This window comes from Mus caroli, chromosome 4 (genome assembly GCF_900094665.2).
Source record: "Mus caroli chromosome 4, CAROLI_EIJ_v1.1, whole genome shotgun sequence".
Classification (NCBI taxonomy): domain Eukaryota; kingdom Metazoa; phylum Chordata; class Mammalia; order Rodentia; family Muridae; genus Mus; species Mus caroli.
Window position 1 is genome coordinate 3,079,447 of NC_034573.1, and position 19,634 is coordinate 3,099,080.

The 19,634-nt window shown below is 39.3% G+C and overlaps 1 protein-coding gene across 2 annotated transcripts in view; it reads right to left on the minus strand.

Annotated features, from left to right (window-relative positions):
* Tox (thymocyte selection associated high mobility group box) overlaps positions 1-19,634 on the minus strand; it is a 302,843-nt gene that overhangs the window by 129,782 nt on the left and 153,427 nt on the right. For both annotated transcript variants that reach the window (XM_021160035.1, XM_029476656.1), the window contains exon 4: positions 8,338-8,580. In XM_021160035.1, the coding sequence (XP_021015694.1) occupies positions 8,338-8,580 (243 nt within the window). The remainder of the gene's footprint in view (positions 1-8,337; positions 8,581-19,634) is intronic.

Consider the following 19,634-nt stretch of genomic DNA (forward strand, 5'->3'; position numbering starts at 1 on the left):
CACAACACCCACAACACCTCACAAAAGCATTCTACTAATGTCAAGGTACACAACACCCACAACACCTCACAAAAGCATTCTACTAATGTCAAGGTATCAGGAAGGAAGAGAAAGCTTGGCTCAAGCCTGCCAATTCCTTTTGAGGAGCCTCCTTAGAAATCTGTTTGTCCACAGTAATTGTGTAACTCCATTTTCTTACTTCTTTATTTGCTAAGGACTGTTTAACTGTAGATGCCCCATGGGTGTGAGGTGTGAGGGAGAATTCCTTGAAGAGCCGCCCTATAATAGCCTTCCCAAATGTTTGTCTTTAGGATGCAAAATGAGTTAGACAAACACATGTTGGGATATTGCTGGCAGATACCAAGGCTGAGAATCACACAACAGATAAGAGTGATAGATGAATCAAAAATGAAAACATCAGAAATCTAAGATGATGCCATTAAAGACCCCATAGAATAGCCACGAGGAGGCAAATACAATTTCAAAACTCAGAAATTCTTCTGCAGCTCTGCCTTCCATTGTGGTCAACATTCTCTAGGATTATGAATATTAAAAAGAAATAATTAAAAAGAAGCTAATTTGATTTAGGGTTTGGACAATACAGATCTTTGAGGAAAAGCTCAAGAAATTGGGCTAACTTTGCCTAGGTAAAACTCACCTGCTGGAAAGGCTCAATAAATGTCAAATCCTTGAACTTACCTGCTACTCAAGCATTTTGTTGGGGACAATGCACAACATAGGCAGAAACAGCAATGAGAGATTTTGGGTTAATTTTAATAGGCATTTCCTGAAAGGACTCTAAATCTTTGACTGCAATTTAACTCAGTGTTATAAGGTTAATCAAACACAAACAAGCTACCAAGGAAAGCTGTAGTATCTTGGCTCTTATGTAGGAAATCACGTATTCCAACTGCTTTAGGTTTATGGCTGCGCAGACTGTCTAGGCTGAATGGAGCAGTCCCCATGTCTGCTCTCAGCAGATCATGTAACTGGCATTACAGTTTTTTTTACTTCTACTACACATGAGCTGAAGTGGAGATTAATGTGGGCTCTGGAAATGAAGAAACTGGACAAGGCCCATACCCCAGAGAATTCTGACTTGTTGCTTGTTGTACAAAGGGAAGTGTTGTTTCTAAATTGGCTTCTTTCCAGACCCTATTACTGACAGCTCTACTTTGGAATATTTTATCATTGCACTAAAAGATAGCCCAAATCATTAACAAACAGGCCATAGAACTGCTTATCAATCCCATATTCAAAGAAGGGGCTGTATAGAGCCTAATGTTTAATCACAAACACATTTGGTTTCAGTTTTATTGGGAATTAATTAAGCACAAAAACAAAGACTTGTGGGCAAATATAGGAACAAAATGGCAGACATTTTCCATAGTATTTAAAGTAGTTTAGAAGACTGTTCTGTGATATTAAAAAAATAATTTATGTGTGTGGGCATACTGTAAATTAATAATTTTTGACAAATTATGGCATAATTCTAAGTAATTATCTGCATGCTTTCCCTCCTGTCATGGTAGACAACAACATTTTTTTTTGCCCTTTTTGTACTTTTTAGAGAAAGAAACGAGCCTCTACGGCATCCCCACCTTCTAAACGGATGCATTCATTATTCCATACGGACATGGGGTGACACCCTCAGTCCCATGTCTCCTGAGAGGGCTTCAGCTCCACTTGCTCACTCTTACACACTTTATGCACTACATGGAAACAAATACCTCAAGATTTTTGAAAATATTTACTTTAAAAAAACAGCAATCAAATTGTCTGCAGTCATATTTTCTGCCTGGCCTTGAAAGGAGCCAGTACGTCAGTGGCCTTTCCCATAATGGCAACCTATTAGAAACTCATGCTGTTCTCATCCATCTGAACTCCTTGATGTACTGTGCTCCCCATGGGCCCAGAGGAGCACTCTTGCTTCCATTTCATGAGTCCTGCATGGTACCTACTGAAGTGATGGTTGTCAAAACAGTTGTACAGTGGCCTTTGAATGCCAAGTGTGCCATGTCTGCACGCTGCAAATGACAATAAGTCTGAGTATATACATTATGCTGGCTTTTGTTGCCTGGAAAAAAGAAGGCATTTGGGAAATAAACCCCCCAATTTTATTGCCTTTTAACATCTTTTTTCCATTTTAAACTCCAGAACTGGAAATTTGAAGCATTCAAAGAAACTGAAATCTCCTTTGTTGCCTTTTTTCATTGTAAATTTTCTATAATGTGCCATTAGAAACTACACTCCACAAAGCCAGGCTTCTAAATGAATCCTTTCTGTGAGGCCATTTGAAAACTTCGCACGGTTTTTCTTTGTATGAAAGAGCTTCTGTTGACGGCACAAAGAACAAGCAATCGCCACATATAGGCCAGGCTGAACAGCCTGGATAACTTTATACAAGGTTGCATTTTTCCCCTCTACCAATTCCTGATTAAGCTCAGCAGTTACTGTTATCCGGGTGACGAGCAAAAGAAGGATGCTTAGTTTTCATTTGCAGAAATCAAAAGAACTATTTTTAAGTCATGAATATTTACTAGGACATGTTCTTATTTTACTTTCTTCCAAAATAATTTTCTAGTTTCTAGCAACATGAAAACCTCAACTATCTACACAATGCCACATCACTTCCTTTAAAAGAAGATTGCATTTATTTTATGTGTATTGGTGTTTTGCCTGTATGCATGTCCATGTACCACATTGCACACAGTGCTTATGGAACCAGAAGGGGGCCCTGGATTCCCTGGAAACTGTAGCTCCCGACAGCTCTGAACGATCATGTATGTGCAGAGGGATCAAACCCAGGTCCTCACGAACAGTAACCAGTGCTCTTAACCACGGAGCCATCTCTGCACGCCCACCGCTTCCTTTGTAACAGGAAATGGCATTAGCCACTGTTCAAATATCTTTACAACGGATTGACCTTTGATGGAAAATAGTTAAAAATTTGAGATGGCCAAAGCCACAATGAGAAAATGTGCTAGGTACAATGTACACACCTGCTATTTCATTGCTTGGAAAGGAAACTTCCAAGTTGAAGGCTAGCCTAGGCTACAGTCTAAGACTCTGTCAGAAGAAGATTAACAATCACAGGGTAGGAGCAACAGTAAAGTCACTGTGATATTTAAGTAACTGTGATATTTAATCTTCATTATCAAAATGCTACCGAATCTAGACTCACCTACCAGACGACACTAGACCAGTTCTCAATCTTCCTAAAGCTGCAACCCCTTAATAGAGCTCCTCGGGTTGCAATGACTTCTAATCCTAAAATTATTTCATTGCAACTTCATATTTGTAATTTTGCTATTGCTATGAATTGTAATGTAAAAATCTGATATTTGGGATATGTGAACCCCCTCCCCCCCACACACACTCACACACTCACAAAGGGGTAGTGGCCTACAGGTTGAGAACCACTGCTCCAGGCACAGTATTGTTCCATTTACTTGGGTCCTCAATAAAAAGGAGAACACCACTGAGTAGGCATAGGTATGTCTCTGTTTCCTCCCTGAATACAATGTGACCACAGTTGTGTGATCCCAGAGCTGGGCTTTCCTCACTACAATGGACTTGTGCCCTCAAACTGTGAGACAAAAATAAATACCCCCCCCCCCCCCACTTACATTGTGTTTGCCAGGTATTCTGTCAAGGCAGCAAGAAAAATAACTCATTTAGTAATTAACAAAAGTAGACAAGTTTAGTCAATCTTGACAAGTCTTGACAAGGCATGTGTGGTCTCAGAAGGAATCAGGGAATGGCCGGCCTGGCAAGGATCAGAGCCACCAACCAGGCAGTTGTGGGTTTCTGCCTTGGAAAGAGGATCTTGCGTTCAAGGCTGCTTTTATAAGAAACGCACTTAAGAGAAATGCTAGGACAAGTCTGCCTCATTGCCTTACCCTTGCCCCTCTCTCCTCTAGGGAGCTGAGCTTGTGCCACTGAGCAAATCCAGCTCTGCTGGTGTTCAGAGCATGCAAGGCTTGCTGGTGGTTAACGCGCTTATCTGACACTCCTGCTTCACTGTGTTTCTAACCAGACTCCAGTTCTCAGGAAGTGCAGACAAATCAGTTCCCTACTATCAAAACAACTCAGGGGAGTTTTGAGAAATTGGAGCTCTTGCATATTGGGTCATGAATGTCTGTTGAATTTAAACCTAGAGAATGAGAACTAATTGGCAGCCTTCCACCAGTGTGTAATACAGAATTTCTACCTGCTTCAGTGCCTGGTCTGGAAACAGAGAGACTTTAAGAATATGCAGTCTTTCAGGAGTGCCAAAATCTAAGTTGTTGCTAGAACTCTGAATAACTACAGGGTAAGGAGGCCCAATGGACCATAAAATAGCACAAGCAAGAATTTTCAATAAATAAATCAATGGAGGAAATTTTTGAAAAGCTGAACCCTCACCTTATGTGTACTGAATGAACCCTGTACAGGATTTTGGTAAATTTTAGAAGGCAATACACATTTTCTATTCTTAAAAAAAAATAATATTTAAGCTGAAAGGCATCCTGGTATAATGGGACTTAAACCTACTGTGAATCAGGTACCATTTGATGGTTATAATCTTAGCACATTGTGGGACTCAATATTGTATTATGTCCTCCTAATTTCATGTTTATTATTTTAAAAGACATGAAATGGCATTTCATTTGATAGGCTGGCCCCAAACTTTCAGATGTCACCATTCTCCTTTTTCATCTTCAGAAGTACCTGGGACTACAGGTCTAGTGTATCATACCCTGCTAGAGCCATGTGGTAGGTAAGGCCAAAGAAGCACAAAAAGGCTATTTAAGTGGTTCAGGGTCACACAGCAGAGAGCTAGAAGCCCCAGGATTTGAACTGAGGTAATTCAGCTCAAAGACAACAATGTTAGTCACAGAAATATACAACAGCACTCCAAGCAAGGAAAGGACTTCTTTAGTTAATAGCAGGCTTAGTGCTGTCTTTTTGACAGATGTGAAGAAGATTAAGGATCAAAGTATGAATAACTCTTTGAAGAGTCTTCACTCTTGTGCATTTTAACCTTCTTGAAGGTGTCACCCAGGCACAGGCTTGGGAAAACTATTTTACCTAACCAAACAAACACAATGCATCCTATGTGCCAGCGTGGTCTTAGCAATTTGTCAAATTCCTTTAACCCCACGAGGTAAGGCCTATCATTGTCCCCATTTTCCTCAGAAAATGAAACTAGAATGTTTACTGGCTGAGCTATCAAGCAATCATTGGAGTCTTCTAAAACTCCATTTTTCATTTGTAAAACAGGGATACTAATAATTCACACAGATAAAGATTTTTAGCTATGAACTAAATGTTTTGTGTCTACCATGCTGATGCTTGTTAACAGCAAGACTGGCCCTGCTGTTGCCAGAAGGAATAAGAAACAAAATACATACAAGCAAATTTAACTTTGAGATACAGTCTCATTAAACATTATGCATTATAACTTATATCAAACAGTAAAATGCATAACACATAATACTGTATTCATAGCAAGCATCACAATGTCTAAAATGTATACATTTTCTAACTATGAATTAAAGTACTGCCATCTCTTTAATTAGTTCACCCAAACACTAAAATTCTAGAGTGGGAAAATGCTCATGCAAAGATACGATCACAGTTCTAAGAGCAACAGGCTCCTTGTGTTACATTGAGAAGTTTCTGGAAAACACAGTGAAGGCTAGCTGATTCTGTCTGTATCTCAACAGGCTTCCAACAGTGGGATGTTCACAACTCGCAGCAAGTGTCTCACTCAGCGTCTGCAACTGTCCTCTCTAATCTGCTGCATGCATTCTGGCCAAGCTCCGGAGAGATCTCCAAATGAACATTATAATTTCTAGGATTTTAACTCTGAAAAATTTTCTCTGTCACACATTTTAAACTTTCCAAAGGAGCCACAGACGAACAGGTTTGTGAAGCCCACTGTATCTGATTTCTGCAGCTATTAGCATCTTTAACCAAAGCTTCCCTTATTTGTAAGTGTGTTTTCGAGCATAGCAACCCCACTGAATTGGTATTGTTGCTTCACCTAATTTTAAAGTGATGTTTTTAGGTGGCATACGAAGTTTGCAGACCATATGGGGTTCTCTGGGATGCTTTGCAGCACGTGTTCAACTGTGTGAAGCTGAACTATGTGCTTCCTTTTCATTTAATTTTTCCATGAATTTTCTGGTTGTTACATGAGGTTTTTATGTATTTGGGAGGGGATCCTCTGTGATGCTTTGTGGAACATGTGTGTGCTGTTTCAATAGTTTCACAAGCTGTGAACCTAGGAGCAGGAGTTGAGTTCTTTGAATAGAACCTTAGTTTTTGCCAGAAAGCATTATGAGTCATAGAGAGGTAGCCTTATACACAGTCTTTTCAAAGAAAGTAATGGTGTGTGTGTGTGTGTGTGTGTGTGTAAGTAATCTCTACAGTAGGAATTGCTGCTGAGTATATATGCTCAATACAAGTAGACCTTGATCTTCTCTTGGACTCTAATTACTTTGTATTTCTCTCTCATTTTCATAACTATTGGTTTTCCTCAGAAGTTTGTAAGTGATAAGGCATCGTGGTTCTTATTAATCTATTATCTGAGCCTTTCAGACTTGTGGGCTATGGTAAATACCACATGATAGGGAAGGGTAGTAACTAAAAAGGTATTCTGTTCCAACTGGTAGACAAAAGACAGCCTGTGCTGCTTCCAACTTTATGGAACTTGTATTATGACACTAGAGTCTAGGAAATTGTGGGTCTTAGAATCTATCTTGGAAGATTGCCACAGGGACAGCTAATTTCACCTCAACATCTACTTTCTCTATTGCAGTGCTAGCTTGAAAATAATCCACGCATTTAATCATATCACTCCCTAGATATGTACCAGATAATGGCCACCAGATACATGTGGCCTATGTCAAGATCACAATATCAAAAACAAACAAACAAACAAACAAAAATGCTCTTGTAACTACAGTCCCAGGGAATATGATGCCATTTTATGGCCTCCTCAGGTACTTCACACACAGGATGCACAGGCTTGCATGCAGGGAAACACCCATACTCATATAAATAAATATATACACACACAAATAAAAATTTTTAGACGGTGATGATGTTGGTATACATTTTTTTCAGGCTTACACATTTACATATAGTTTTAAATATTTCTAGGATTTCTAGGAGGAATATAATCTATACAGGCTAGTGATGGTGCCACTTTGGATCCTTAACACTACAAATGAGTTTTCCTCTCTAGTCCATACATACAGAGGATCAGTTGAGTCTTATCCACTGTGTCTCCTAGAAAGCCACGTTGAGGTGTCTTTTGACTCACCTTGTACTCATGCCAACCCCTTATACTCATGTTTACCAGGAAACTCTTATGAACCTACACAGAATAGAGACAACCAGCCTGAATGGTACTATGCAATACTTTCAGAAGGCAGAAACAAGATCATTGGTCCATTCCTTGTGAGTCTGTGGTAGTGCTAAACAGGAAAATGACAATGGTTGGGCTGTTCCTGGTCAACCCATGACATCCAAGGAATAGGAATGGAAAGCATTGTTAGCCTGTAATGTGGGCTCTGGACCATGGTGGAAAGTTCTTCCTAGGCTGGACTCCTTCCTTCCCGAAGTGCAGAGCAAAGCTAAGATTGTAGATGACAATAAAGATGAAAGCCTTTTTGGATAACCAGTGTTTCTCAATTATGAGATGCTCCTTAGAAATAAAGGTGCCCATACTCTGTCAGGAGGGTCCAGGAATGTGGCTTTTTGCTAATTTTCTGGGGATAAATCCTTCATCTTTAGATACCTCCAAGTAACAGAACATCCCACAGACTGGGACATCTTAATGGAGACATTTCAATGAACAGAATTCTACTTCCAAAACAGAAGAGTTTTTAAAAAAAAGCCAAACAACCAAACAAAATAACCCACAAAGTGTGTAAATATATCTGCAGGATTTCAGAGAGTGAAGGACAACAGTGAAGCTAACAGCAGCCACTCCCTAGAAGACAGGAATATTACTTGGCTAGCAACCCAACACATCCCTAGAAATTACACTAGTCATTGTTACCTTTTACCTGAAATCTGGCAAGCTGCTTTTCCTAACAGTGTCATCAACAGGATTTAGTACTCTGACAATCATGAGCAATCACACAAGTAATTCATTGACTTAAATATGAAATTAAAAATGACATAAGGAATTTACAATATTCTACAAAGCCATTGCTGTAGCTAAAACTTCTCTCTGGGTTTAAAAGCCCATTAACACAATTTTCAGATTGTTAAATAGAGCTGACCCTTGTTTTTCCTGCAACATTCATGCCCACCACAATCAGACATGCCCATCCTTACCACAGAGATGGAACTGGAGAGCAGTGTGCCATCTTGGCCCAGCATGTTGGACACAGTGATCTCTGGCAGGTCCATGTTTTGTGGATGGAACGGGAGCAGGCCATTGTGATTCATGGGGTGACACAGAGAGTGGTAACCGGACTCTACCTCATTCAGGTGCACCAGAGAGTGGTCAGGGAGGGAGGGAGGAGTGATGGGTGGGATGTTAAAGTCTTCACTTTCCAGACTTGGTCCAGGGTAGGACTGAAAAGACAGAGCGACACAGATGATAATTAGCATCTACTTCTTAGTGGTTCAAACCCAGGGACACAGTGGCCCAATAGAAATAGCTACCAACAGCATCACAGATTTGGCTAGGACATTCAAACATTGGGATCGCTTCCAAGCTTTGTCTCTCTTATGCATGAAAGAAAGTGCTTGTGAGACATTCACTTTAGGTATAAAACCTGCCTCTGCTCTGTAGCTGTTTTCCTAGGAAGTTGAACTCAAACAGATTTCAAAGATCCCATTAACATTTCTACAGTATTAATCTAGCTGAATATCTGTTTTTCCTATGAGAATTGTAAGGAAGGAAGACAATTTATAAAATTGTTTGATCAAACATGTTTCATAGGACTCCCTACTGCTTAGATTATGGGATGTAGTAAAAATGAATTCCAGAACGCTGGGGCAGTTGCCTTTTGGTTTGAAAAAAACCTATCTGCTTATAACTAAGAAAAAAGTTATTACTTAAGAAGTAAGTTAAGCCTGTGCCTAAGGGTGTGCTCACTGAAAGTTTGGGGAGTTTTAAAATGCCATTAGATGCTAATTTTACCATTAACATTTTATCATCAAAATAAAAGTGAAGATTACTTTCATGACTTCTGTAAACATTTATTTGAATTTCCCCCACAGGCTGATAACACTGCAACTATTTAAATTCAGTCCCTTCCATGGTGCAAGACACAAACAACATTAATATTATATAATACTAATTGTGAAATAAAAGTTAATGAGTAAGATAAATAGCATTAATATGTCAGAGGCTTTCTTTTATAAACTAGCTTGAAAATAAGAAGAAATGAAGAAAAAAGCAAGATTATATGAAGACAAACCTCCTTAAGAAGGGAATATGGGAAAAGCTGAAAATGTTAGAAAGAGTTGAATAAACATTGTAGCAATCAATATGCAGGGTCAGAAAGAACTTATTTTGCTAAACAGGTGTCATGATATAAAAAGAAACATTTTGGCCCAGAGTATTCCTACAAGTCAACCTTTCAAATTCCAGGGGCCTTCAATGTTTGTGTGGATGGGTAACAAAGATTCTCTTGTCTAATTGTACAGTGCCGGTTACAGTGTGTAGAATTTGAAACGAGCGAGCAGGCAAAGTATCGGAGCCAAAGAAAGTAGTGTTCGCTGTTCATTGAGTGTTCAGCCAATAAGCTTTATGCCTCCCTGTCCAAATGCCTGGGGTTATTTTTTCCAGATGGTGTCTATTTGTCTAACAGAAAGAAAATCTTCAACTTGCACTTGCTAAATGTTGAATGAGTTCTGATGTATTTATTTAGGTGCCATCAGAAGGCACAATTAAAGGGAGAGCTACTTGGAACATCTGGAGTCTGGAGGTGGTCCCAGAGAAGAATGTGTAGGTATCATCTGAAGTCTAGGAAGCGAGGACTGTATTCTCTTCAGTTATTTTTTTCTTAAATATACAACGTTCTGTTGTAAAAGCCAACTGCTCTGAAAGTTTAGTTATCCTTTACCAAAGTATTTTATTAGTACTGTAATTTTTTTTTTTCGACAGAAAACATGTTAGTGCCCGGTGTCAAAATTCTGTTTGACTATCCCTGGCATATAGACTCCAGCTTGAAGTTCCTTGTAAGCCAATTCAATAGGAGATACAAAGGGCCCAATGGAGAAGTAGAAAGGAATGCGTACTTGCCACTCCTATTTCGTATAGAGTAATGTGAAGGCTTGTTTACTACCTTGTCTTTATTCAAACTTTATAACTGCTTTCTGTGTGAGTGCTGTTATTCCCCCTTTTGCTGATGAGAAACCTGCAATTCAAATGTTACTTAGTGGTCGACAGTCCATGTATATGGGATGAATAGAAGATGACAGAATCCCTTCTTTCTCCTTTTCTTTGTTGTGATCAAACCCAGTGCCTTGTGGATGTGAGATTAGTGTACTGGAGCCCTCTGGCTAGTTGCCATCATTTTTATCAGGCTGAATGATACACAAAACTTCATAGTTTAAGAATCATTGCCATCAACAGCAGATTTTCCTTGTCCTAAATCCTGTCACAATGCCTACCCACTGATTATTTATTTTTTTACTTATTCACTTTATATTCCACTCACTGCCATCCTCCAGGTCACCTCCTCTACAGTGATTTTAAGACATTAATCAGTGACTGTTTGAAACTTTCCTCAATAATTATAACTAATACAGAAGTAACGGAGAAAGATGGTTTTAATTTCAAAAGTGCCATTAACCCTCTGAAAATTCTAAGGGATATTTCACCCTGGTGGACGGCGACTTTGCATTCTAGAGTTTCTTCAGTAGTTAAATCTTACTTTGTGATATTTTAAAGGAAGGTTTAATTGGAATCACTTTACTTTGGGTGATAACAATTGCACTGCAATTTAGCTAAGCTACATGGTTTATTTTCATGTAATTACACATTAAGGTTATTTAATCCATACAATTATATGCCAAAACCACAGACTCTACAACTTAACTGGCAATGCATAGTTATATGGGTCAAGAATTTTAACAACATAAAGTTACTTAGCAGTTTCTGGTCCTTACATTAGAAGTCATGATGTGGTTATTTGCCATGAGCCTATTAGGGAGTAATTGATGCCCTATAAAAGTAAAATGGTAATTGTTTAAATGTCAAAATGTCTAAGAACTTAAAAAAAAAAAAGCTCAATAGCAGACTAATTCCTAGCTTTTTTCAAATGTGAAAATGCATTACTATCCAACAGTGGCTTCTATATGACATGGCAGGTATAATCTGATTTTCAAGACCTTACTTGGAATGTGTTTAATAAGTAAGGTTTATATTACATCTCATTCCCAGTTTGGGGGAATCTACAACAATAGGATGTGATTCAATACTTCTTCTCATTCAACATGAAAATGCTCTTTAGAATTGTCCTTAAATATTTGTTGAATTATGAAAAGAGAGAATTGCCAAATTCATTCACTCTTCATTTCATTTATTCATTCATGAACGCTAAACTGAGCCTTTAAAAGCATGAAGCTTGAGAATAGATTGCAGTTATTTCACAGGCTTAAATAATTATATTCCCAAAACTACCATGGTCAATTCATAACAAAGAAGGTAACAGTTACATCATAGGGTGCCAAACAACTAAAGTGTCCTGTAAGAAGAATGGTGAGTACAACAGGCCCAGGAGGCTGGGCAGAGGAGTCTCAATTGTCCTGTGCCTGCTCACCTGGCCACGACATGGTTTCCTAACCATTCCATTGTTACACAGATGATTCATAATACAGAATTTATGACCCTCTGGCTCTCAGAGCTGTTGGCAGCTAATTCCCCATGTCTCATGAAGGTGCCTAAGGTGACAACTTGGGAGCCTGAGGTCAGCTCATGACAAGTCCCTAATGCCCCATCCTCAGATAGGGTTTAGGGAAAGGAGTAAAGAGTCTGGTCAAAGCAACAGAACACTCCAGAAGAATCAGCCTGTGAAGACTAAGGTAAAGCCCTCCTGTTGATACAGGACGAGATGTGGCACTTGCTCATTAATAGGCTCCTTTGGTTCCTACTTATTTTCTCCCTTCACTGTGACCTGTATTTTAAGCAATCAACCATTCTCAAACTCTCACAGGAACAAAGATCATGTAAGTGATCCTTTTTAAAAAGCTCTCCATATTCCTATAAGGCAAGAGCATAGAGGCTGCAAAAACATTTATCCTGGGTTCTGGGAGGCTCCCTTAGGCTGGGGCCTGCTACAGAATGCGGTACAGGACAGGCACGGAGTTTCAAGGTGGTACCTGCTTCTTGAACACCACCAGAGACCAGAATCTAAACTATTGGCCTCCCTTGTCCCCAGCAAATATGGAAGTCACTGGTAACCATCTCTATGAATAGAAGAGCGTGCTTTAGGGACAGTGGAGCAAAATGCATTCCTGCACTTTCTTCTAACTGTTGAAATGTACCTCAATAAAAGGTAAGTTGGAAACGGGCACACAAATAAACTAATCTAAACCACAGCAAATCTACACACACATACAATGATCCAATGACTCAGAAGATTCAAAACTTCCCTGAGTATCAGGTTTGTTATTGTGTATAGACACAGGGAACTCTCATGGTAATGTGGGTGCTGAGCCTCACTGTGTCCTGCAGAAACCAAGCACCATCAAGTGTGGTGGGACAGGGTGTACTAGCATGAGGCTTGGTTAATTCTGAAAAACAGATGAACTATTCAGACTGCAGGGGGTTTGCCTGAAGCTTTAAAATAGCAATTTAAAAATATTACCTTCCTCTAGAGAGTAAGTTTATAGTTGTAAATAAGAGGCCATGACTACTACAACTTATTTTCTTAAAACCTGAACAAGGTGGTATTTGCAGAGTTTCACTTACAAGGTGCCACATGTTTCTCTGGCAAGAAGTGGACTGGTTACAATCATGCTAGTGATTCCTTCAGTGACCAATGAGAGCATTCACAGCATGCTGGAAAGACTGGCAGCTGCTCAGTCCAACAGACAAGTCTCATCTAGGGTCTTAAGAGCAGGTAGGAGTTTGGTTTCTGATGCACGTTTTCTCCTGATCTTGAACCTATTTTAAACCTCAATTCACAGAGTTCTTAAGATCATTTACAACAATCATTAAAAATCCAATAATATATGTTTTCCAGATAAAATGTGCATGATAAAGTGTTAAATGGATTTATACTTGTCTTAGGTTGAGTCATGTCTAAGACTAAGCACTTTTAGACAGTTCGTGAAGAACTACATGTTCAATAAAATGAGTTTGTATAGGAATTTCCATCTATTCTTCATTGGTAAGACCTAATAGTGAAAAAATGTACAATTATACACAATGTACTTAATTACAAACAGCGAAGATCAAGTTTCACTCTTAGTTGAATGGAATTAGGTTGAGTATCTTCCTTTTCCTATCTGTATGCTGGCATGTGTGCATGGATGCTTGTGTGTGTGCTCACTGGTGGTATATGTGTGTGTATGATATAGGCCAGAAGGTATGTATAGAGGCCAGAGAGCAATGCTGGGTGTTTTCCTCAATCCTTCTTGGTCTTAAAACCAGACATTTATTATTTTTAGTTTATGTGTATGGGTGTTTTGACTGCATGCATGTTTGTGCAACATGTGCCAGCATTGCTAGAGCAGGCCAGAAGAGAGCATCAGATACCCTGGCAACTGGAGTTATAGAAGATTTTTAGTTGTCACATGGGTGTTAGGAACTGATCCTGGGTCCTCTGGCAGAGAAGCCGATGCTCTTAACTGCTGAGCCATCTCTCTAGCCTCTCCACCTTATTTTTTGAAACAAGGTCTCTCACTAAACTTAGAACTTACCTATTTTACCTGGCTGTTTAGCCAGTGAGTTCCAGTGATTCTCCTGCCTCAGCCTTCCCAGCTCTAGGAATAGAGGCATAGGTAACTTCATCTGGCCTTTGGGTAGGCTGGGGATTGAACTCAGGGCATCTTGCTTGTGAGGCAAGCGCTTTGCTGACTGAACCATCTAATCTACTCAGTTCCTAAGTTGCATGCTAAAAATTTGAAGAATAAAATAAGAAGGAACAGAGAGTGTACAAAGGATAATGAATGCTGGGATTGACTTACTGAGTAAAGGCCAACAGCTTGCCTCCTTAAGGAACTACGCACCCACGCAACCATGCAGCCCAGGACTGCAGAGTTCCCATCCAAGCCAAAAGATGAAGAACTTTGTGAGCCAAAATGACCATGATAATTTTGCACAAAAAATATATTGCTAGCATTATGGCTAGTATGTCCTGGATTTAGGGCAGGTCAGGGACTGGAGATTGGGGATCCTCCCAGGAACAATTTTGGCAAAAGGGCAAATTGCTAAGGAAAGAGTTTAATTCTAAGACTACAACTAAAGAGATTAGGGTTAGAAAAAAATCTAGAGATTGTTCTGCTTGCAGGCCTTTTCAGCCATCAAATGAGTAAAGGCCTTCTCCAGCTCCCATTTCAGTGTAACAGGAGAAGAGAGTTCTCACCTAATTTCTGGAAGGTCTCAGTCTCCTGTTTGATTGCATAGGTTCTCAATTCCTGTTTAATTGCATAGGTTCTCACTTCCTGTTTGATTGCATAGGTACTTACTTCCTGTTTAATTGCATAGGTACTCACTTCCTGTTTAATTACATAGGTTCTCACTTCCTGTTTAATTGCATAGGTTCTTACTTCTTGAACCACTCGCCTTACATATTCCATGCCCTGAGTATCCTGTTTCCATTATTTTCTCGGCTGCAGCCCCATTTCCTTTGCCACAGGCTGGTCTTTAGTTTGTATTCCCAGTCCCCATTATCGCATCTGCAAATGGAATGTGGATGACACTGACTTTTTTTTTCTGCAGAGAATTCAGGTTTTCATATCATCCAACTAGAGTGTTAATTCATGCCGACCAGAAACAAATAATATAGAGTTTCTTCCAGCTTTTGTCATTTTTTTTCTTTTTTCAAAATCTAATCCTCTACCAGTGGGGCAGTATATTTTGTGGGTCCCTACCACATATTGCAATCATTATGCACAGCACTCAATCTTTGGTGACAAGAAGTCCCATAACTCAGAAGAATTCAAAAGATAGCATCTTCTGCACATCTTTAAATTATGAGATGGGCTCATGAAGTCACGCAAACCCTAAAAATATGGCTATAGTTACAGTGCTGTAAAATATGGTTCTCATATAGGTCTTTATCTGGAAGATAAATAAAGACTACTGCCACCAAGCATACACAGAGCACCTTAATTTTTAATCTGTAACATAGTTCCTGAAAGTGGAAGACAGAATTATGCCAATGTTTAAACATGTTTTATCTTCTATTACTGAGCATTCTTGAGCAAAAAGTCAATGGAAATCAAAACGATCTGAGAAATTTACAGGAAAAAAATGTAAACAATAACTACCTAAAAATAAAAAAATCCCCTACACATTCTCCATACACTTCGTTGAATGTACACTGCATTGGAGAAGCGATTTTTCCCAAAGGCTTTGAACAGCATCAATTCAATCTCTAATTTCTTTTGAGAAGACCTTCAGAGTCAGGTCCTTTTCTGATTCTTTTGTCTCTGCATGAACAAGGGTTGATAGCTTGAGACTATAATGTATGACTGTGGAAAGCTTTGGTCTGTTACATAAATCATTTTAACACTCAGCAAGAATTGTCCAACAGTGCCATTGATGTGCTCAAGCCAACGATCCTGAAAACAATTTTTTTTTGCCTTTCTTCACATGCTAGACAATAGCAATAAATCATCTTCATTTAAAAACACACAATGTACTAATTTTTCAACCAATAGTTATCAAAATAAAATTTGGGGCAGAAAGCATAGCATTTATATTATTATGGTCATTAATTTTTAGAACCTTGTTAAAAACAGATAGTTCATGTTCATTTAGTACAGAGATGTTGAATGCCTACTATGTTTAAGACATTCTTCAGTCACTTGAGCTACAAAGAATTAGAAAATGGTTTGTAAGAAGGAACAAATTGGAAGATACAAGAAATCCAAGTCCCCTGTAAAGACCATGTGCTTCAAATGTCAAGCTAGGTGATCCTGGAAGGGAAATTATGTGGAGCTGGAATGTCAAAGTGCTGCTACCAGCAGCTTACACAGATTACCCAGCCTGAAGATCAGATATTCTTGCTCAGATGTAACAAAAGAGGACCATGCTGTGAACCTATGCCTGAATAGACAGCAGAAACAAAGCTCAAAGCAAGGCCTTCATGGGTAAGACCAGTATCACCAATCAAATCAGACTGGGCTATGGGCTCAGGTCTGGTCTTTACCAGCATTTCAGTAGAAGATCAAAGCTTGGTTATAAGAAATCAGGATGCAAAACTTGCATGAAATTAAAAAATGGGATAATCTCCTGCATACCCAGGGAATACAGGAGCTAGGACTGGAAGAGCTGAGGTCAGGGCTAATAAGCTGGAGCTTCAAGCATTCTGGGAGACATGAGGCCAGTCCTTACATCAGATGTGCATTACACATGATTTCCTGTCTCTCCTGTCTGTCACCAGCAGCACAGGGCTTCTTTTGCCATTGTTCATTAATGATCTTAGAATGAAGACGAGGATGGTTTCCCTTCAGTGTGGCTTAGCATTCTGTATGAGCGTCCTCACACATTTTAAATAGAAGCATGGAGTCTAGTTGTCACACATAAGGGAAAACAAAAACAAGAACTAACTGGCTTCCTCACAACATTGTGCTTCTCCTACCACCTGGGTAGTGAGGAAAGCAGAAGCTGAGGTGTTACTTCTAAGACCCCAGTCAGGGTCATTCCTGATGTTCAGTGACCACCACCAGTCCATGTTTTCTGTTTACTGAGCTAATTTAAGTATTTAATTTTCAATTTTTAATATATAATCTTAGTTAAAATGTAACCTATACTTTTTTCTATTTTTTATTTTTAATTTTTATGACTGGATACACCCAGAGATCTTTTTACCAAATGTCTTATTTTATAAATAACCCAAGTAAATCAAGTTTAGATAAAGGAGAACAGTCTGAAATGTGTTTTTTTTTCCATAGAGCATTTCTACTGCATACTTGACACTTCATTTTGACCCTTTGTTTCCATTTTTAATAAGAAATATCCTATCACTAGTGTCTGATTTAGGAGATAGGAACACCAGGCACAAATATCAGATCACCTCTTAATAACAAATAATATTTTCTTTTTTTTTTTACACCTCAGATCTCAAGTCTGTACAGCAGGGATGAAAATGATCAGCCCAGGAAGAGGTTGCTGTGGTGTGATAAGGAAAATGAAAGATTGTACAGGCTCTGGATGATGCCCTGGTCCACCATGGGTCATCCCCTGATCCAGCCGCAGCAGATCAACACCTGCAAACTATATTTATTCAACTCTGTGTACTTTAACCTTTTCACATATAATGACCAATACTAATGAATACTATCTAGACCATTGTTTAAATATACGTATATTATTTCACTGTTCTCTAATTTATTTCAAGTTTACATTTTGAATATTTAAATTGTTTCCAGTTTTCCTGTTATGAGTCACTGTGATGAATCATATTCGTTTATTTCCTTAGGAGAATATTCTAGAGTTGTGTGTTTATCCTTAAATGGAATCACAGAATGCCAAGAAAATTTCATGTTTAAAATAGTGTGTTGAAACCTAATGCGTTTTGTCAACTTAATAAATTTTAAAACACTTTGGATTTCTCCTGTTCCTAAGTATGTCTAAAACAATCAAGTCTTTCAGCGTGTCTGTGCTTGGGTCTCATCTACAGTGCATAGATGTAATTGTCCAGACACTGCATGTCTAGTGAAGATGAAGAACTTACCACCATTGATTAACCAATCCAGATGCTGCAAACAGTGACCTCATATAAATATATAAAAAATATGCAAACAAACATGCATTTGCTGATTTTGTAGCTGAAAAAAAGTTTAACTATCTATTGCATTTTGGGTTCAACGTACTATTTCTCAAAAATCCCCACACATGTGATACTGTACAGCTCTTTTAATCCAGGGAAGGATGGAGGTCATAATGCCGACACGTAACAAAGTTTTAAAATAAAATTAAGCCTCATTCAACAAAGAGGTAGGCTCCTGTGGGCTTTAGACCTTCCCAAGCCCAAAGAATTCAGTGTGAAGTTTACTTTTCAGTTTTTCCCGTGTCACTCAATCTCTCTCAGCGCCCTTGAGTGGTAGGAAGGATTGAAGGAGCTGCTGGTAAAGGTTTTCTTCAGTTCCCTGGTAGAGAGTGATTGATAGCAGTCCCCTTCATTCTTAAGATTCTAATTCACCCTTGACAGGAGGGAGGACATGTGGATGTAAAGTTCCAGCAAGCAGAAATGTCCTAGTGAAGTTCATCACCAGCTCAGAGCATAAGAAATAAGTAGCTAGTGAATGAAGGGAGATAGCAGCTGCATAAGATGGTCAGCCCTATGGCTGGCTCCTCGCAGAGAGACCAATGTGAACAGCTACTCACCCACCAAACTGGCTTTGTAGGAGTGAGGACACTGGGAAGCCGCTAGGAAATGGTTTATCAGACTCCCTTTTCAGAGTGGACGAGGTCCCTTCAACTTCCTGAAGGGGGACTTCTCTGTGGAAATGTCAGCCCCTCCCCCTCGTGGCCTCCAGCAGCCTTCTGCTTTATGATTTCTGGAAGTGAGAACTCACAGTAGGCTTAGCTCTGGAAGAGCTATTTTTCACTTGGTCACTTATTTAGCTTTCTGGCTGACAAGATTAAGAACTGATGCACGGAGAACATACACCAACAAATGCCACCCCATGTACTTAGTATCTAGACTATTAAATAATGTGGGTCAGATGAAGCATAGAAAAATAAAGAAATAAATAAAAATTAATGTGAAACCTCTTGAGGTTCTGGAACATCTAGCTGCTTGGTTTGCAAACCCAAGGACTGGAACTATTCAGGGAAACTTGACACTTCTGAAAGGTGTTTGGGGTGGCAGATGAGGGGACAACAGAAAGTGGAAGGGTCATAGGATGAGTGGAAAAAAGTCTTCGGGCCAAGACATTGTCCTTATATTTAAAATGAACACAATTATTTCTACTTGACATATTAAGATTTTAGTGATTGTTTAGAACAAACTTTAATTGCCTTAGTAACAGAGTTGGTACACACACACACACACACACACACACACACCATGATTCAACACAGTAGTGTTCTGAGACTGAAATGCCACTATCTTTTTAAATATTCCCTGGTGACAGGTTTCTTATGAGTGCCCCAAAATATAGTGCCTTACAAAGACACGTTTCATCCCTAAAGGTCATACTACTCCATGTGTTAAAGAAAAAGAAATCCAAGACATAATTGTGAAGAAGGCAGAGAATTGGTTGAAAAATGCATCAAATGGTAGTATATGCTGGTCAGTTGTGCTCTACCTACACACACATCGCCCCACTGCCTGAATGGCTCGCAGTCCCTAGAGGTCTTCCCACTGAGGAAACCATCCCACTGAGGAAACCATCCCGCTAAGGAAACCATCCCGCTGAGGAAACCATCCCACTGAGGAAACCATCCCACTGAGGAAACCATCCCGCTGAGGAAACCATCCCGCTGAGGAAACCAT